This window comes from Ctenopharyngodon idella, chromosome 7 (genome assembly GCF_019924925.1).
Source record: "Ctenopharyngodon idella isolate HZGC_01 chromosome 7, HZGC01, whole genome shotgun sequence".
In the NCBI taxonomy this organism is placed as follows: domain Eukaryota; kingdom Metazoa; phylum Chordata; class Actinopteri; order Cypriniformes; family Xenocyprididae; genus Ctenopharyngodon; species Ctenopharyngodon idella.
Window position 1 is genome coordinate 37487765 of NC_067226.1, and position 22060 is coordinate 37509824.

Sequence of the window (22060 nt, forward strand, 5' to 3'; positions counted from 1 at the left end):
AGCTTGTGTGTGTGTGTGTGTGTATTGTGCCATTGCAAATGTTTCAGATGTTTTTGTGACACTGATACTTGAACTCAAGCCACAAATAGACACACACACACACACACACACACACACACACACACACACACTCTCACACACACACATATACACACACATATACACACACACACACACACACACACACACATACATGCTGAAATGCACAAGGTCACTTTCTAAACGATCATATTTTAAAGGAAAATGTGTGTTTGTGTTCTACTTTTGAAGCAGATCTCCAGAAGTGACAACATCCGTTTAGAACATTGTTTGATAAATAAAACCCTGTTTTTGGATTTTGAATCTTTGTCTTTAGGTTGGCTGTATTATGCACACTGTATTTAAACCATATGTACAGCAGACTATGATGCTCTTTTAGTTTAGTAGATGTGTGTCGTCCTCTCATACAGTGGCACTCTGAAGAGGGGCGTGTCTACAATATGACAACACATCAATCACTGTGCAGGAACCAATCAGAGAACAGCTAGGCAATCAGCTAACTCATTAGAATCTTATCCTTTTTTTTTTTTTTTTTTTTTTTTGCTTGACAGCCAATCAAACACATTCACAAACAGTTTTAGACACTAGAGTGTGTTTGTGTTTGCTGAATGATTGTAGTGAATTCGTTCACTCATCTATTATAGATTGAGTACAGTTCAGTCTGAATTACATTATTCCACTTTCCAAATGTTTTCCTTTTTTTCTATGAAGTGTCAAAGTTTAATTCTGATATTATCTTATCAGTCCATAGCTTGGTTGTGATGGTTTAGTCATGGCCAAAGGCAGACAATGGTAGGGAAACCTGTTTGAAAACAGTCATTGTTTTTGTCATTCAGTGAATCTATTGACACATAAATGACATGCGAAGAATCAGTCAGTCAACGATGATATCAGTTTTACAAACTTAAAGCTCTCAAACCAAACAGCAGCAACATTCAGTTCTTCTGACTTATGATGTTTCATTATGGACCAGCTCAAGAGTAATTGCTCCATGAATCTATACTGGTTGCGCTGTATGTTTATAGATGTGATGATTGTGTTATTTTATAATTGTGACTGCAAACCCAAAACTCATTGAGGGGAACAATTGGTCGTGATTTGTGAAACAATAGTGTGCATATTTTATGTTTCCTCACAGTCTTTCTTGTGGGTCCTTTTTTGCACGTTTTATTACTTTGTTGTGAAAAAATGTCTTTTTATTTTCTTCATACTGCAGAAGCTATCCTTTTGAGGTTCAATTGAGTAATTACTTTAGAAACATGTGGGAAGACCCCTAAATAGATGAGATAGAGTGTGTGTGTGTGTGTGTGTGCGTGCGTGTTTTTGTGACACATCAGGACACACATTTGTATAATGACATGGGTATGACATAGGTATTACAAGGAGAGGGTAACTTATGAGGACATTACCCCATGTCCCCATTTTTCAAAAGGCTTATAAATCGTACAGAATGAGTTTTTTTTTTTTTTTTTTTGAGAAAATAAAAATGTGCACAGTTTCCTGTGGTGGGTAGGTTTAGGTGTAGGGTTGGTGTAGGGCGATAGAAAATACGGTTTGTACAGTATAAAAACCATTACGCCTATGGAATGTCCCTACAATTCACAAAAACAAATATATGTGTGTGTGTGTGTGTGTGTGTGTGTGTCTGTGTGTGTTATCGGCAGGACTACAGAAATAGACGAGTGGCTCAAGTGGCACATGAAATGTCTCACACACTCAGTGAATTTTCTAGTTAAAGTAATACCAGCTGTTGTCTAGTTTTTGTTGTCAAAAATACTTTGGTTTGGTTGATTGATAATCAAACTCACAAGCTGTGCAGTGATGGGTGTGTAACAGAAACATCGCTTACTGTAGCACTAGAGGAGCATCTGCAGGGCTAAATGAAGGTCCGTCTCTCATCAGTGCTGCATTTGACACTCACAAATACACATATAGACTACATGTTTTTATGCTTTGCAGAAGCGTTTATTTTTGTGTGTTATAGAATGTGATTATTGTGTATTCTGCTGATTTCATATGTGAAGTTTATATTTTCCAGCTGGTTTACACACATGATATTTAGTGTAAAGTGTGTGAATGGTTTGTGATGGTCATTTGTACATCCGTTACAATGATAAATGAATGTGATCCATTTCCATTAAAAGTGTGTATGAATTTATTGTTGCTGACCATCCCTGGTGAACAAGTACACTTTAGAATACTTTTAAAAGGAGTATTCATGGACATAATATACTCTACTTTAAAAAATATATACTTATTGTAATCTGTTGGGAAACTTAATTGCAATTATAGTAGAGTTGTGAATCTTCACTTGCTTCATGATTTGATTACGATTCAGAGGGTGTTTGATTAACATTAATGACAGACAGCAGCAGGTTTATTAAGCTTCTGTCACTTTAATACCACTTTAATGCACAGATCCAATATACTGTTACAGGTGTTTATCATTCTTATCGGTTTATGTTCACTTAAGACATAACCGACTGTTTACGTGAATACTCGCCAAATGGGCATGTTGACAATTTTTTGTGTATTTAACTGTTAAAGAGCAATAGGCAACAGAAAAGAACTATCGAGGCGGCTTTATGTATGCGCGCTTGGCGCACAGAACACCAACTCTCAAAGAGCGTGCGAGTACAGAATGGTTTAAAATCGCTTGAATGTTTATACTTAAATACTTCAAACAACGTGATGATGATACACTGGCCCCAAACGGCAAGTGACAATGGGCTATATGCACGGTTACTTCCTGGTTGCCGTTAAGCCAGCTCGGGCATTTCCGGTGAACTGTTAGCTGTTCATTCTGTACTCGCTGTACATTGACACAAAACCATCAGTGGTTGACTTTTTAATGTTGTATTCATATTTTAATGCAGTCATCACATTTACCTAATTTGCCAATAAACCAGTTTTATTGATTGCAATAAAGACAAAGCTATTCGGACCGTTTAAGAAATGCTGTGTCTGTAATTAGACACACACATTTTTTTCCCAGCACTTCAAATGTTATTTTTAATGTGATGACCACAAACATTACTTGTTCATCCTTCTGAGATTGTCCCCATTGTAAAACCGAACGTTTCAAAATGTAGGAAAGTCAACATTTGATAGAAAAAATTAAAAAGACAATAATTACCACTATAACCAGCAGGTGGCGGCAAAGTAGCATTTATTTGCGCATATATCAGCCATTTCCTTTAATTGTTTTTTCACCTAGTTTCGTTTTTGATTAATTATTAAACATTATAAAATAACTAGGTTTAAAAATAAATTTTGTCAATGTGAAGTATGAAGTACTCACAAAATCTTATGAAAAACAATAACTTTTTTTGTGAATGAATTACAGAGAGCGAGCGTCGCACTTTCCCTTTAATCACAGCAGCTGTCAGTCATTGCAGCACAAGATCAATGATTTCGGCACACTTGTGAAAACTCACATTTTATTCAATGAATCAAACTAAAGTGTACAATAAATATTTAATTTTTGACGCATTTTTTCATACTAAAGTGTAAATACTGATGGTCGAATTGAATTTAGCAGAGGAGGAACACTGAGGTACGTCTTTATTTATTTATTTTTTATGCTGTCTTACATTTGAATAACTAAATTAATGCTATGCCTGACTATTTAAGTGACTATATTCTGATTATAAACTTAAGTATTACACTACAGATGCTCAACACACCAGCAAATGACATCTCACCGGAAGTTTTCGAGCTGGCTTATATTATTGCGGAAGTTCTTAAGAACGCTCTGTGCATATAGCCCATTCCGTAAACTGTCCCGAAATGCGAGCGAAAGTCTTGTATTTCAGCATGCAGTGTAGACACAATGTGCTGATGTGAAGCCATTTACAAGATGTTGTACCGCTGAATCACTCACACTGTTTGTGAAATTATGTCTCAGAACATTTTCAAATTACTGATTTGCTCTGATAATCTGTTTGGATTAGTTTACTAAGTCAGCCTATGTGTTATAGTGCAATTATCCCACTTTATAATCGCAAAACCTGTGGCAATGTGTAAAATGTGCAGTACCCGCAATCCCACACCCAGGCCCTGTTCTGTGTGCGCTTCAGTCAGTGTGTGTCAGTCAGCATGAATAATGCAATGAGATCTTTTTGTGGCTTATTGCTCTTAATATTTTTCTTTATTTTTTTTTTATTTTTTTTTTTTACATTAATCATGTAAAAACTGAAACGTTCCCAAATATCTGCTTTCAAGAAGTTAGGTGCATTATGAACATCAGGATTTCGATATAAGAGAAGAGGAGCTTGAGTTTGTTGCACAGCCTTATTTGTTTAAACAGCGAGAGGCGTCTAAACTTACGCTACTCCTACATCCTATGTCATACATCGCGTCAGGGGTTACTATTGTGGTGCAAGTTAACTAAGCTTCCGGCAGACGACCATACGCATACTGTTTAAGTCATTTTAAGTAAGTTTTAAATATAGATATTTTTCTTACAAAAACCCATCGCTTCGCTTCAGAAGGCCTTTGTTAACCCCCTTTAGCCGTATGGATTATTTTTATGATGGATGGATGCATTTTTTTTTTTTTTTTTTGCGACCCCCATTCACAAACATTATAAAGCTTGGAAGGGCCAGGATATTTTTAAATATATCTACGATTGTGTTCATCTGAAAGAAGATAGTCATATACACCTAGGATGGCTTAAGGCTGAGTAAATCATGGGATAATTTTCATTTTTGTGTGAACTAACTCTTTAAGGTTTTTTTTTTTTTTTTTTTTTTTTTTTTTCCGTTAATATATTATCTGCAAGTACAGCTTTGTAAAAATATTTAATTCATTCAATACAATTAAGCACACTCAAGGAGTTACATTACAACTGTTTAACTTCTGGCTATTATGCAAATTCAAAACCTAGCTAATAAATAATTTGTTTCAGCATATTTTGTTTTGTCAAGAAAAAATGTGTTCAATAATAATAATAATAAAAAATTGTTAAAATAGCATTGATAAACATTGTACAGTAGAAATCATGAGTGAGACATGCTTTAGGTCACTAAGCTGTTTGAGCATGTGTTGAGATGCAAACACACACACACACAGTGTATGGGGTCAAAGTATGGGGTCAAAGGTCAGCGCTGTGCTGTCAGAGGGTTCCGCAGTTCTTGTTAACTGTTTGTTTATTATTGTTCACTAATTAACTCAAGGTCACAGTGAACTGCTGTAAAACCAGACGACAACAACAGATCAAACTCTCTCTGTCTGTCTGTCACATTTGCTGGTACTTTACTGTGTGTGTGAGAGAGAGTGTGTGAGAGACACTGATCAGAGGTCAGACTCATCCAGTAGATGAACTGCTCTATTCAGTGAAGACCCAGTGATTTACAGGCTGTTCACACATCAGAGACATTCGTTTGTCTCCCATCATGCCGCTGGATTCACCTGCTGCTGTTTGACATTCATCAGACTTATGTGGCATTTAATTCCCTTTCCAATCTGCAATTTGCATTTTTTGTGTGTGTGTGTGTGTGTGTGTGTTTTTACCACTGCTAAGTGCCGAAGGGCTGTTTGATGCTTTTGCTGGGAAAGATGATTTGAGATGAGACTGAAATTATCCTTACTGGACATTTTAGATGTATTCTTAATCAAACACACTGATTTAACTCATCAGCTCAGTAGTAAAGAATCCAGGACTAGGGTTGGGAACAAATGATCTATTCTATATTCATGGAATATAGTTATATCCTATATAAATCAAATAAAAATTGTTTTTCATTTTCAGTTCAACTCTTTGTTTAAATGTCTGAACTTTTGTCAGAAAGATTTGATAATGAATCAAAAAGGAGATATATTCACTCCATTCATCACTGCACTGGGATTGTAAGATTGAGCACATTGCGTTATGGGTTACAGTATGTCACGCACTGATCTGATGTGTACGGCACATTCTGACAAATGCAGTATAGTCATCTGGGCATCAGTGCACAGACAATAACTCATATAGTGTGCAAAGTACATACTGTGTGTGTGTGTGTGTGTATTATAGCAGACACACACAGATGGGGGTAAATGAGGTCAGTTTCTTCACCAGTCTGCGGTCTGTGGATGTCCTCTCTCCAAAAACAATATGAAGCAGACGAGAGAATAACACATCCAGAATTAGCTGCTTATTTCTCCTCAGTAAATGTTTCCAGTTTCAAACGGGCTGCTGGTCTTTCTGACGTCAGTCTCTGCTTGGTGAAAACGGCCCAAATATGCAGCTAAACACAAACATACGAGGCCGAGCGTTTCAGATGAATGTGATTCAGATGAAAGTTTCTCTGAGAGTCTCAGATGTGCTTTAAAGAAAGCATCAGGTCCGAATGAGATCCATAGAAGCGTGACGAGTGTCAGACGCTTGAAATGAAACGAGCCGTTTGGCTTTTGTTTACAGAATTGGGGCAAGATTTGCATGGCGTCAATAGCGCAAGCTTGCGTTTCAGACTCATTTGCTCAGCGACGCATCAGGAAATGTAAAGCCGAACAGAAGTGGCAACAATGGCTCTTCTGCGAGAGACAAAAGAGAACCTGAAAGGCAATATATCATACGCCGTACAGAGCTTTTCCAAACAAAACGCAGTTCATTAATTTAGCGTGTTTGCTCTTGCTGACAGGGAAGACGTAGTGCTGCTCTACTGCTAGTGAATCAAAAGTTTCAGCTCGACTCGTTCGACATTTCTTTCCTTTTACAAATAATCCTGATGCTAAAAGACAATCTGAGAAATATATTTTAATGATATTTACCAAATCTAAAGCTCTGCATTTCTGCTTGTCACAATCATTTTGTAATTCATATAATTTGAATAGATGACTCCAGTGCGCCTTGTAATACAACACGATATAATTGAAACAAACAAACAAATAAACAAAAAACGTAGTATTTAGGAAGGGGAATGACAGCATTCTTACTGCATAATCAGTACTCACACACAGAGAGAGAGAGAGAGAGTCTGGTTCACTATCCTTGTAGGGACTCTTCATAGACGTAATGGATTTTATACTGTACAAACTGTATATTCTATGTGTGTGTGTGTGTGGTTCACGTATACCCTACATTAAAGGAACACAAACTGCCCCCACAAATGATGGCAATATCCGAAATCCTTGTCCTTGTGGGGACATTTTTTGGTCCCCATGCGGAAAACAGCTTATACAAATCATACTAAGTGATGTTTTTTGACAATATAAAATGCAGATAGTTTTCTGTGATGGGTAGGTTTAGGGTTATGGGATAAAATATACAGTTTGTACAGTATACATATCATTATGTCTGTGGAATGTCCCCATAAAACATGAAACCATGTTTTTTAGGGACATTCCCCATTAAATGTGTGTGTGTGTGTGTGTGTGTGTGTGTGTGTGTTTGTGCACCTGTGAGTGCATCTGGGTTGTATGTACACAAACAAACGTGTTTCTGCTTTGACTGTGAAATCGCCCACATGAGTGTCACCTGAGCTGAACGCTGCTCAATGATGCTTGAGTTACTGGTGTATAGCTCTGAAACTAATTATGTTTTATTTTATTTATTTGTTTTCTCCAAACTAAATGAAGGATATTAAACAAATATAAATGTTTATGCTAAGGATAAACTATATATTTCTTTTTTTCCCATTTGATGTGATTAGAAAAGCCTTATTTTTTGTTTTGTATTTTCTCTAAACTAAATGAAGGAAATATAATTTGTATGCTAAGGATATGCTATATTTTATATGTATATAAAAAGTTTAAAATAGAAAATATGTCTTTTCATTTGTAAAGTAAAGGTTTTCAGAGCACAGACTGACTATATGATAATTTGCTGTTGACTGTGCATAGTCAGTTTTATTGATGGGTCTCTGCAGCTCATTTCCAACCTCAGACATAGTGTTAAACAGACGTTGTTTCTCTTTAAAACTCTGCTGCATTACAGACCTGTATGAAAGGAAATCCGAACAAATCTTTGTCCCGCAGCGGCGGATGGACCAGTGGAAACACGCTCGGCTAATCTTACCCTAGAGAATCGGCTTTGGCAAACTCCATTTCATCGCTCGCTGCCGCCTTATCAGACCGAGAGAGATTTACAAAGCTCAACCTGTGTGTGTGTCTGTGCGCGCACATGTGTGTGTGTGTGTGTGTGCGCGTGTGCGTGCGTGCGTGTGATAAATGTTGGACTGTCTCTTTTTACTGGATGCACAGGCGACATCTTTTCAATCTCTTTATAGTTGTGGTTTGTTTTCAGGGTTCCTTCAGTAAGAATTTCCTGCACTGATCATCTGCTCACTCTTTTCCCCTTTTTATCTCTTTCTCTTATACTTTATAGTTATGAGAGAGAAATTTATATTAAAATATATACATTTGAGGTTAATATAATTATATTATTAATAAATTAATAAGTTACACTACAGTAAGGTTCTATTAGTTAAACTAACAATGAAAATACTTATAAAGAAATGATTAATCTTTTACAACATTTATTAGTACATTTTTAAAATCAAAATGTGTATCTTTTAAGTAAGCATTGCTTTTATAAAACGGCTACCACACAATACAAATATTAAAGCCAAAAATATGTATTAATGCAACTTTCATGAAGTAAACTTTCACTAAAAGCCTTCCTTCCGCCGGAAAAAAATAGTCCCTGACCGTGAACAGCAACAGAAGTTACATTATAACGCCATTAGATGGTGGCAAAGACTGTCTTTATGAGTGTGTTTGACTAGCGCTGTCAGTCACGGGAAAAACCCCTTTAACTGTTAAAAGGACAGGATAATACATTGGACATTTAAACAGATTTATTTATTTTTTTTTATTATGAACATAGGACTGACCTGAAGGGTCTAAATCTGAATGCAGGTAATAAACTCGCTCACTCGATCTCTTTCTCACAATACTCTTCTACGTAATACAGTAAGCTTCAATGAACAATATCAATTGAGTACATAAGTTTACGTTGCTAAGAGTGGTTGCTAAGGGTGTTGTGTAGTGATACACAGAACCGTTGGGTGAAGCAGTCATAGCCGTGTTTTTTCGTGAATACTGTTCTGTACGTGATCTACTAGTTCGTTTAGATATTGTGATCTACTGTTCTGTAGATACTAGCTTTAGTAGACTTTAAATTGCATTAATTGCGTAAAATCATTATAACACTGTTTATGATATTTTTTATAATAAACCATGAAGCGCAGAGTAGGGTTGGACGATTATGGCCTAAAATCAAAACCTCGATTAATTTAACATTTTACCTCGATTACAATTAATGTACGATTATTTTGTTTGTTTGTTTGTTTGTTTTTTTTTTTGCCCTCATAGTTCTCTGACAAGGTTTGTACTGTAAATATGATTGACTATTAAAGGTGGGATATTTTTTCCTATTGAAAGAGTGATCTGACATAGCTCACTTTTAGCAGTTATTTTATCTATGGTTCGTAACATTTCTTACAGATTTCTGCTCGTTGTAAATCAGATAAAGCTAAATTAGCACAGTACCAGTACGTAATGAGAGCGATTGCATGTGTGAATTAGTCATACCGTCTCTCTATTAATTGTAAAGCTGTTGGTTGTAAATAGTTACTTCAAAAATAGAAAAATATATGCTATAATAAGTTTTGAGTTTCTAAGCTACTTTAGTGATAAATCACAGGACAGCGCTGACAACTATTTTCTGCTCCTCTCTGTGCGTGCTATCTTCATGTTTTGTGCAGCTACTGTTTGTATGAGCGTTTGTGCCACAATGCAGCTGCGCGAGCACAGTAGCTCAATATAATAATACACGTCCGATCGTCTAAAATCGCTTGAATGTCCAAACTGGCAAACCTTAAAACACATACAACTGACAAAGTTTAGTAAATGCTCACCGCTCGCGCGCCGTCTCTGTGTGTTGACTCGGCGTTCACCTCTGTGTTGCTTTCATGCCACCTGACTGGACAGGGCGGAGTCACGTGGCTACACATGCGGTAGTATGTTTTTAAGAGGGAAGTATTAACAGGATTAAAAAAACGAAATAACCGACATGGGAAAATTACATCGGTTAGAGGTTCTGAATTTTGGTTTCGATTACTTTTCGATTAATCGTCCAGCCCTAGCGCAGAGGACAACCAGCTTGTGTTCTTACGTGCGCTTATAGAAAAAGTTTTTAATATACTGTAAATAATAATTTTTGTAAATAACACTTGAAAATATTATTAGTAGAGTTTGTTTTACAAGAAAAGAGTGTTCCAGTCTTCAAATTTAATTGAATGTGCTTCTTTGTAATTAATTGTGAAATTTACTAGCAATTCCAGGATGAAAATTGTTTTTCAAATGAAGATTGTGATTCATCTGAAAAATCTGTTTTTACCCAGTCCTAATCATCTGAGAGTAGCTTTATTAAGTGTCATCAGTATTCAAGAATTTTAATTAAGAAATAATCATTTTGTTGTATTCCTTTTACTTTTAGAGTTATTTTACATGTTGTTCCAATCAGATTGCACCTAATTTGCAGATACTTGATTTTCATAATTTTTAATGAAGCAGAGCTGCAAGAAACTTTAATGCTATGACCTTTGAGTTGCTAGCCCAGATCTTCAACTCTTGTGAAAAATAAGTACATGTAAAGGTAGGGTGGGCAATTACGGAGAGGCTAGCAATAGCAAGCTAGCTTTGAAAGCATGAATCCCACCCTCCCTTCAGAGTGTACATGTTTTAATATTTAGACCACTTCTATTATTGATTGATATCAGGATGTGAAGAGAGTTTCATCCAGTACAAAAATGTTTACCAAAAAATAAGGCTTTAACTTTAACTGTTTAATGTGCACTTGTAGTGCACTTCAAATCTTAAAAGTATATATATATATATATATATATATATATATATATATATATATATACACACACACACACACACACTTAAAGGCCACTTAAGTGTACTTAGCTGTAACTTTTTTAAATGTTTCAGTTTCACTTTATTTTACAGTACATGTACTTACAGTGTACTTACCTATTATTATACTGAACAATATAAGGTAACTACAAGGGTTGCGTTTAGGTTTAGGTGTAGGTTTGGGGTTAGTACCTAGTTATTTCCCAGTTATTATAATTTCTGCAATAAGTACATAGTATGTACATGGGGAACATGACTGTAAAATAAAGTGCTATCACTATTTCTTAACACTTAAGTACACTTTTTTAATAAACTCAAATTAAAAGTTTTAATTCAAAGTACATTTTATACCAGTATGTTTTAATAATCTTTGTCACTCTTTAAAGAAGTACACTTATTTTGATGCACATGTAAAGTACTTGATTATAGTTTTAACTGTAGTGTGTTATTCGATATTACATATAGAGTTAACATATTTTAAATGTACTAAATAGCAACTTCTTCACTGCAAATGTTTTAATTCAGAAACATTAATTTCTTGTTATGTCTTCTACATTCACAGTTCATTTATGTGTTGTTCAAATCAGATTGCACCTAATTTGCAGCATTTTTGATTCGCGCAATTCCAAGTTAACTCAACTATGAGAGAGACTAGGTTTGATATTAATCTTTGAGTTACCAGTCCAGATCTTTAACCACAGCAGCCATTATTCTCCATTTCTCTAGGTTTAGCGCCGCTGATATTGTCATCCTTACAGCAGCGGTTATTCTGCACTAAAGCACTGTGGTTCCCGTATACGCATCCCATCATCCACAGAAACGCCTGCTGTTCTCTGTAATGTCATTTAGCCACAACTCTATCACACATAATTAGCATTTAGATAATAGCAAACACTTGGCATTTTAATTACGGGTGGCCTTTGAGCATAGCATTTACACTGTGAGCTTAACTTGAAACTCAACAGCAGTGTGGGAAGAAGAGTTTCCAGAGCAGAACGTGTCCGAAGGGACGGAGATATACCTTTGATGAAGCGCTTGTGGCGAGAGACTGAGAAAAGGTTACGCTACGTAGTGCCTGAGGCGGGATTACACAATATCATGACACGTCCAGTACGGCCAGCGTTCATACGTAAGCGGCTGCACAGGTTTAGATTTACGATCCAGCTCTGAATGTTTTAGCATTGTGTCTTTTGTATTCATAAAGGAAATTATTCAGATGTCAGATTGCCACCGTGTGTGTGTGTGTGTGTGATTAATTTTTGCTTCACATACACACTGCCACAGCAAAATTTTATTGTTCAGTTGTTGCTCTTTCATAACTTTGTTCATGTTATTATTATATAAATAATAATTCACATACAGTAAGAGCATTCCCTTGTAAGAATTGCATTGAATGTGTGCTAATAGTGCACTTAAAAAAAGGAATTGCAGATAATATAATTTTAATGAAATGAAAGACCACTTAAGTGCACTTAAAGAGAGAACACTTTTATAACGATTTCTTAACACACTTAAGTACATTTTTTAAAAGTGGTCTTTGGTAATAATGTCAAATTAAAAGTTTTAAAGTACATTTTAAATAATTATGTTTTTAATATTTTTGTTGTGCTTTAAAGAAGTACACTTATTGATGGGTTGACTAGCATACTGAAGCACATGTAAGTACTTGATTATAATTTTTACTGTAGTAGTGTGTTATTTGATATAACATTTAAAATAAATATATTTTAAATGTACCAAGTTACTAAATAAACTGCATCATTAAAAATATATTTAAATACATGATAAGATTCAATAGAAATTACATACAATTATATTTTAGGTTACCATAATTGCTTATCAGTACATTTGACAGTACACTTTAACCATATTTCATATACAATTTAAATAATTATGAAATTATTTACACACACACACACACACACACACACACACTATTATAGGGTGAGCCAGACTTTGGTAGCCATACGGTGACCCCTGGATGCTGTTTTAGATATCGTCACATGTCATCTTACTGAGAAAGACACATTTTTTGAGACACAACAGTGTTTATAATGTCCTCCATGTGTTCAGCATTGCTGCTGATCATGTCATTTTGACACATATCTTTTAAACAGTGTGTCAGATTGTTTTGATACACTGCATTGTGTCTTATCAGGCTTATTCTGGGCTGTTACGGGTTATTACAGATGTTTAATATCGTTTAATATCTTAACAAGTGTTTCATGCAAGTGTTCAGAGCAACACCACTTTTTTGTATATTCAGTTGTTTACTATGAGCAATTCGCAGGAATATCTGAAAAAATAAAAGTAAAATAAAAGCTATGCTAATGTACCAAATGCGTAATCTATAATGTGTTTTTGCAACATGTTGGAAACACTGAGCTGTAATATTCATCCCAGTGTTAGTATTAACATGGTAAGGATGCAGGATATTTTGATTTTTAAAGTAATTATCTGCATATATGTTAATGAAGAACACTAATGGCAGCTGTGGCAGAATGACGTGAAGAACAACCCTGAAGTCCATACTGTCTCTCAAGAGATCCAGAGCCGTTCACTAAAGACGTTCCCTCTTGTGAATGAATTGATGTGATTTTCAATCGAGTCCGTCTCTCTCTCTCTGGATCAATGTCAGACAGATGAGTAACAAGAAGAGGGGAAAAAAACACGGCCATTTTCTCGTTTATTTACAAATCGCCTGCCAACGTGGGCGACATGCGGTATTACTTATCTGTCAGATTTCTAGAGAGAGTGTTTGCTCTGTGTGAGCGTGATGGAAATTCGTATTCAGCAAAGAATCGGCTCATCAGGAACAGATACAAAACACACATAATAGATGTGTCTGTCTCTCTGTCTGTCTCACTCTCCCAACAAAAGCTTAGAATAAAAGCGCCGCGATACACAAGACTGGAGCAGCTGATATCTGAACTATTAATTAATCACACAAATATTACACAGACTGTCATCTCGCATTCGTGAATATGTGCGCTCGGAGTCGAAATGAGCTCATAAAGTAACAGCCAGAGCCAGTGATGGTATCGTGAACGGAAATAGCAAGCGTGGCAGTGCGTGTGACATCGGTCAGCAGGCGGCGAGTGCGTGCCAACTCTGACTTCCGCGTGTGAGTGCGTGCGGTGGGAACAGAAGTACAGCCTGCGTCGTCTGTGTTTGTACCGTAGTGGTGAAGAGGTTTTACTGCTGAATGGGAACTCTGCGTATAAACTGTGTATTTTATTTTGGATCACGATTGCATATACATCTGTTCAATGACAAAGAAAAACCCCATCGTTTTGTGCTCTGATTACAAACAATACTACAAACAAAGCTGGGAAACTCACTCATTTGAATGGTGAGTTTGTGATGAGCTTGTGAGCAACGTGCGTGTGAGTGTGTGTGTGTGTGTGTGTGTGTTTAACATTGCGGTCAGCACTCAGTGATTCCCAAGGCATAAGCTTGTTAAAGCAAATCACTATAGATGAACAGAGTAAAATTTGTAACTAATAGATATTTTCCCCAGTTGATTAATCACAGCACATCAAGACAATTGTTTTGTTTTACAAGTTTTCAGAAATTTTATGTATAAAAAATACAAAAGAAGCATTATCTAATAAATATGCACTTATTTGCTTACATTTCCAGAACATAAATATGAATACTGGATAAACCCAGGTTCAAAATTTTTGTTTCGTTTTGTTAACTTATTAGAGTTTAAAGGGTTAGTTCACCCAAAAATGAAAATAATGTCATTTATTACTCACTCTTATGCCGTTCCACACCCGTAAGACCTTCGTTAATCTTTAGAACGCAAATTAAGATATTTTTGTTGAAATCCGATGGCTCAGTGAGGCCTGCATAGCCAACAATGACATTTCCTCCCTCAAGATCCATTAATTTACTAAAAATGTATTTAAATCAGTTCATGTGAGTACAGTGGTTCAATATTAATATTGTAAAGCGACGAGAATATTTTTGGTGTGCCAAAAAATACAAAATAACGACTTAAATAGTGATGGCCGATTTCAAAACACTGCTTCATGAAGCTTCGGAGCGTTATGAATCTTTTGTGTCAAATCAGCGGTTCGGAGTGCCAAAGTCATATGATTTCAGCAGTTTAGCGGTTTGACACATGATCCGAATCATGATTCGACACAAAATATTCATAACGCTCCGAAGCTTAATGAAGCAGTGTTTTGAAAGCATGAATCCCACCCTCCCTTCAGAGCGTACTCCAAAGCCATGCCTTTATATATATTAATATATGCTTTATATATATTAATATTGAACCACTGTACTCACATGAACTGATTTAAATATGTTTTTAGTACATTAATGGATCTTGAGAGAGGAAATGTTATTGTTGGCTATGCAGGCCTCACTGAGCCGTCGGATTTCAACAAAAATATCTTAATTTGTGTTCCGAAGATGAACGAAGGTCTTACGGGTGTGGAACGGCAAGAGGGTGACTAATAAATGACATAATTTTCATTTTTGGGTGTACTAACCCTTTAAGGTTTTTACAGAGGGGATTTTGGATATCTCTTTTTTATCACTCCATAAATAAGAAAATACTGTCAACAGACAGACACAATTAGTATTTCACCATGTTTTTTAGGAATAAAATGTTATATAAATCATGCTGAATTTTATATCAACAACCCACTCTGTAAAAATCTTCAGAATATAGATTAAGCTGTAAAACAAAACTGTAAAGTTTGGTGTAAGTGCTGCTGAAGTGGAGATAAAACTCATTTTGAGAAAACAGCCTAAAAGAATTGTATTGAAATTGAAATCTACAGGTGCAAATATACACTTAAATGTGTGTTTTGAACGTTTTCTTTCCACTAGTCTGAAAGAGGACATGTTATGGAAGCAAATTAGACTGACCAGTGCATGAAAAAACATGTGCCTGTGCTGTATTGCCTTAAAATATAAAATAATGTTGATTTATTTCATTTCAGACATGAAATAGAAAATATCTTTTGATCTATTCATTGCTTGTGTGTTTCTCTGTCTGTAGGTTGTGAGAGCGTTGCAGGAGCGTTGTGAGCCGGCACACTCAGCGGGTGAGTCGTAACATCATGCCTGTGCCAAGCGTCCGTGTAGCGTTACCCTCCGTCCGACACTGTCTCCTGCTGCTCACCGCCTCCGTCCTGCTCACCAATGCCGAGTGTAAGTCTCACCTTTAACTGTCTATTTATACAATCATCTGCTTCGCTCTTTTTCTCTTTACTGTTTGATTCAAACATCACAGAAAACTATGAATCCAGCAGCGCCCTAAACGATCAGACCGCACACAAGTGAGATGTGTTGTGTGTTTGATAGTTTGAATCTAATACTGCTGATTGTGACGCAGGGCTGTCTGCTTCCTGAATGTGCCCTGTTGTGTGGCAGTTGTCAAACCCAAAAGTCTTGATCATAAATTATAAATTCTATCACATGTAATATAATTTACTTGCATATGGCATTTGACCAATAAGTGGCGATGTTTCTAAATTGGTATTGTGTGGTCAGTGTGAGGAGGCAATGACACATACAAAGTTTGGTGTTAATATGCCAAAATATTGTAGAGTTACAGCCTCAAAATCAGCTTAGCATCATGACATCAAATTTGTTGATGCGTTATTCCAGAGTGGTTTGGTCAGTCTAAAAGCTTTTAATAATGAGGACACATTCCGAGTTTCTTCATGATACGATAATGCGTTCATACAATAAAGCATTTTATGACAAAATTGGCGGACGCCCAAAATGGCCAGTATGGGAAAATTGAGTATTGTTTGACTCAGTATGCTGCACTGAATTAAGAGACCAGTTTTATGATTTTTGGGCATAAGCAAAAAAAAAGCAATTTTTCATATCTCCTGACCAGTAGTTGGTGCTGTGCCAAATCACTGCAAGTTGTCTCAGGTCATGACATGTACCAAGTTTGGTCTGAATGTGCTAAAGCGTTGCAGAGATATACCCTGCGTCCCAATGTCCATACTATCCATCCTAAATAGTATGTGAGATTAAAATAAGTGTGTCCCAAAGCATAGTATGTTGAAAAGAGTATGCCAAAAGCCCCCGGATGGTCTAATATTTCCGGTAGATTTTCGAAGTGTGGATCCGTGCACTCTATAAAGGCTAATATTGCCCACAACCCATTGCGCTTTGGATGAGGATTCAGTTCAGAACTACAAACACGAGTAAAAAGTGTTAAAAAACTACAAAACATGGCGGATATGCGCGACCGACGGTGAGAGGTTTAAGTGACTAATAATCAGTTTAACCTGATAGAAAATATTTATTTAATGTTATCCATGTTATATTTCATCAGCAATACCAATGTGGACTTTTATAAAGATCCGATTGGCCATTAACTTTTAAATGCATCATTATGCATATGAGGAGCAGATCAACGTGCTACTGCATTTCTCTCCGATACGGTAGGAAATTAACTAAATGAAATGTGGTGGAGGATGTAAGATGATTGACAGGCCAGTTTACGGTTACAGGATGCACAGAGAGCGAAGACGCAATTGTATGACGTGATAGTATGTCCCAAAGCTTGTCTACTCTTTGGCAACACACTCAAAAGTATGTACTTTTTGTTCACAAAAAGAGTACATACTTTTAGGGCGTAGTAGAAGTAGGCGAGTTGGGATGCAGCAATATTCTTATGGCCTTAAGCTTTGCAGAGATATAGCCATACGTCCATTTTGACATGCTCCTTGTTGAATTTGTTCGCATGTTATTCGAGAACGGTTTGGTCTGTCAAAAAGCTTTTAATAAATTTTTGCCAGCATGGTCTGAAGATGATGTGAGCCAATTCAAAATGGCAGAAAATATTAATGACGGAAAATAATGTCATAAGGTGCAATCGAATCGTCTTGATCCAAGATATTTTGTTTCAAAAGTTATTAGCATAAACGTAAGTGCAATTTTGAACAGTTGGTAGCGCTAGAGGGATTGAGTTAGAGACTCCAAAATTGCTGTGGTTAATGACTGTCCTTTATCAGTGTGCCCAATTTCATCATTTTCCGGCAAGCAGTTCTATGGCTTGCCATAGAGCAGAATAATTATAAGAAGAAGAAGAAGAAGAAGAAGAAGAAAATGATATGCACCTTTGGTGCTTGGCCCCTAATAACAAGAAACAATGTGCAATACAGGGCTAATCCAAAACAAACACCCTGCACAGCAGCTGCAGCAGAATAAACCAGCATTATTTACCAATTTCATTAGTTGGGAGACATGAAGATACTCAGACCAACAACATAACCATAACCTCCAGTTTAACCCTGCCTCCAGTGTAACATTTAGAGCAGAGCAGATAAATAGGTTAAACTATCACAGGTCACCCTTGTGAAAAAGAAGTACACTAGCATACTTTTAAAAAGAGTACTTATTATTATGTAAATAATATGTTTTAAATGAATATACTTAAGTGTGAACTGAATGTAATATTTTCCAATACTTAATAGCATGTTAATTGCATTTAAATGAAAATGTATTATAGTTTAAATGTATATTACATTATATTACTGAATTAGCTGAACTTTAGTGTGCTTTTTTGACCCACTTAAGAGCATCTTTATATGTGATTTCATAATAACTTCTGTCGTCTTTGAAATATGAAATATATGAAAGTGCAATGCTGAATTTACAGACAAGGTGAACTAATTTGTGGTAAAATAAAATATACTTTAATGTAATTTCTGTTCAAAGTTGTACAGTGCTTGATAATACGGACTGCCCGTGGCCCCAGTCCAGCATTGAATGACGCTCAGGACAGTTGACAGAAATATAACTTGCCCGATCTGGCCAGTGCGTCATCGTCACGAAAATTTATCATTTGCATGTGTTTTTAAAGGGGGACTCAGTGATATTTCAAATTCACTGTTTGGAAGTTAGTCGGGCCGAGTCCAACAACAAACATCTAACCAATCAGCGTATGACGGTCGAGGAGAGAGAATGAGCAAGAGGGAGATTTGAAAATAATAAGAAAAAAATAAACAAAAAACTGCAGAACGAGAAATGGGACACAATACAAAACAGCTCAAAAAAATTATCACTGGAATGAAGGTTTATGGCTGGGCAAGCGCTTTAGGACCCGGTTTATAATAGAAAAGCTTTCCAGCGCTGGAGAGAGCTAAGAGGGAAGGCCTGAAAACTGCTTTGATCCCACTTCTCATGTGACTAACACTGGGTCTTGATTGTCTGGAGCTGCTATGCTGTTTGCGACTAACAACGAACACTTTGTATTTACTCGTGTGTACTGTATGTTCATTTTTTGTGCTTCCTTGTTGTTCGTTCATCAACTGCGCTTTATTTTTCATGAAGCATTTTGTTGCGCGTCAGCTGTGATAAACAGACATCCACTCGCATTGCGTGTGTAACAGTGGCCAGATGAAAGAGGTAAACCACTGTGCACTGATGGTTGCTAGAGAATGAGGTGCTTAGTGTCATTGGTAGTGCATTCGCCTCGCATGCCAGCAGCGATCAGGCCGGAGTTCGAGACCAACTCAGAGCAGGGTGGTTAGGTTAGGATTGGAGTGTGGAGTGTAGTTTTGGAGGCGGAGCAATGAAGAGAGGGGTGTGTTTGTTTGGGTTGATTTCAAATATCAACAGCGTGTCCAACGTGTCCAACAGTGTAGTTCAAATACCACTTACTGCACCTTTAAGCCAGTTTGCGAATTTAAGTATTCAAGCGCAAGATGATGCGATAGACAACTCATTTTTTGGTACTTTTTAAGAAATTTTGTGTCCGCAACACACTTCCGAAGAGCTCTTCCAGAAAGACGCATCTCAGACAGCGGGCAAATACTGAATTTTATTCTCTTTCACATCCTCCTGTGCTTGAACGGACATATTCACAGAACATTTTCAAAATGCTTATATATGCGAGTATCCATAGTTGGTTATGTCTTAAGTGAACGTAAACACTTATAAACACTTAATAAAACGCATGTGTAACAGTATATTGGATCCATGCATTAGGTCTTAAAGTGACAGTCTTTTTAATGTTAATCAAACGACAAAGGACAAAGAAAAAAAAAAATCACTCTCTGCACTTGACTGAATAACTTTTGTAACTTTAATAAGGATCAATCTATATTTAATTTATACTGTGAAGACTATGCAGTGTTAATTTACATTTGATTATTCAATTTCTTTATCTGAAAACTACTGTTAGACCAAACTGAAAAACCTGAAAAGCACTGTTTATTTCATTAGTGCTGTATGATTGTGCTGTTGTATTTAGTTTGTGCTTTTGCTCATAATTTGATTATTTGTTGTTATTTTATTACTGACTGTTTACTTGTTTTAACAATATTTGAAATTTATGAGTTAGGCTAGTTGTATGTCATGCATTTAAACATATTTGTAATGAGGAAGTTGCAATTTAGTACATTTAAAATATATAAACTTTGAATGTAATATTAAACAACACTACTGTTTTATAATCAAGTACTTTGCCTGTGCTTTAGTATGTTAGTCAACACATCAAAGTAAGTGTACTTGAAAGCATGACACAATATTATTAAAACATAATTATTTAAAGGTACACTGTGTAGATTTTGGCCCTCTAACTGTTCAGCATGCATTTTGTGGAAGAAAATTGTTTCGGTTGTCCTTCAGCTCTACGTGACTGTGCAGATGAAAATGATTCTTTCTCATAACAAAACAAAGAGAGAGAGAGAGAGAGAGAGAGAGAGATTATCTTACTCCTCATTAAACAATCACTACTAGGCTTAAGAGATATAACCAGTTTAGGTGGCAAGGATGTCAAGCTGACTAGCTAAAGACATTGAGTAAAAAACTGTTGAGTAGTAAAAATGCCATCTCTGCCTTAGCCTGCTCCATGTCAGCCTATCTCGCTCATTGTGATGACTAACTTATGCCGCTCCCACACCATAAACGCATCAAAGTAGCCAGGGCAACTTTCCTCTATTAGCGAATATGATGAGACATGCACGGGCGAAAGACGTATACGCAATTGGTCTAAAATATAAACATTTATAATAGGCTTACTATAGTGAATCAGGGTAAGACAAAAACACATTTTGTAAGAAGGACTGGTGATGTATTTACTCATTATTTAAATTTTGAACAAAAAGTATACCTTTAAAATGTACTTTAAAGTAAAACTTAGGTAAAACTTTATTTTGCAGTGTTCATGTGCTTGCACATTATTACAAAGTGCATGTTTTAAAAGTGTACTTAACATTGTCATGAAAGTGTACTTTTTTAATTAATTGGCCTTTTATATCATTAATATTATATCATCTGAAAGAAGTTCACGTCTTTTTCACAAGGGCTGAGAAGACGTTACACACAAATAAACATGATTTATCATGTCATTTGTCCTGTGGCATGTTCTTTTATCTGGTCATTGTGCATCTGTTGTGATTTTGATGTTTAATTTGTTTTGTGTGTTATAAAGATGATCGTTAGATCATATTTGCATACGACTGCCAGGCAGGTTGGAATTTGCATTTTGTGCAGGCACTATCAAATTAACATCTTTGCGTCTTATTTGCATGTATGGTAATTTCATTTAAATGAAGAGCCGCCCATCAGTGTTCATTGTGTGATCTGTGATCATAAGCAGGAGTCTATATGTGTTCAGGTTCTGTATGTAGTCACATGTGGGATGGTGTTTAATTTTAGTGTGTCTGTAAGTTTTGCTGTGGTAGTAAAATCTTGTCAGCTCGTTTGCAGCTTCAGGCTTTAATTAGTGCTGCGCCGTTCCGAAGCGGATGGGAAGATGACAGGAATAATCAGGAACCATCACACAGAGAGAAAAAGAAAGTTTAGAGCTTTCCAAACCATGTGATCAACCTACGTTGACGACGAAGACGACGATAAAGTACGATGATTCTCCCAACGACAGCAAACTGCTAAAACAGCATTGCATGTATCCCTCATAGAAAAAGCAATCCCCAAAATGCAATGCAATGCAATGAGCTCTGTAAAAAAATCCACCAAATATGGTGAATGATAAGGTGAAGTTCCAGGTCAGTGAGGGATCGTCTATGTAGGCGGCAGTGGAGGATGTGGAGTGTCTGTCTGCTGCGGATTAGATGGGAAGCTTTGTCAGTAACACTTTGGAATACTGTTCCGTCATTAATGAATAACAGGAACAAATGAGTAACGCAATATTAACATTACACTAACTACCATTAAGTAACAA

At 36.3% G+C, this 22060-nt stretch overlaps 1 protein-coding gene across 49 annotated transcripts in view; it reads left to right on the forward strand.

Moving 5' to 3' along the window:
* Positions 1-22060, forward strand: part of LOC127516487 (receptor-type tyrosine-protein phosphatase delta) — a 456273-nt gene that overhangs the window by 317244 nt on the left and 116969 nt on the right. For all 49 annotated transcript variants that reach the window (XM_051901159.1, XM_051901162.1, XM_051901178.1 and 46 more), the window contains one exon: positions 15908-16059. In XM_051901159.1, the coding sequence (XP_051757119.1) occupies positions 15969-16059 (91 nt within the window). In that variant the 5' untranslated portion in view covers positions 15908-15968. The remainder of the gene's footprint in view (positions 1-15907; positions 16060-22060) is intronic.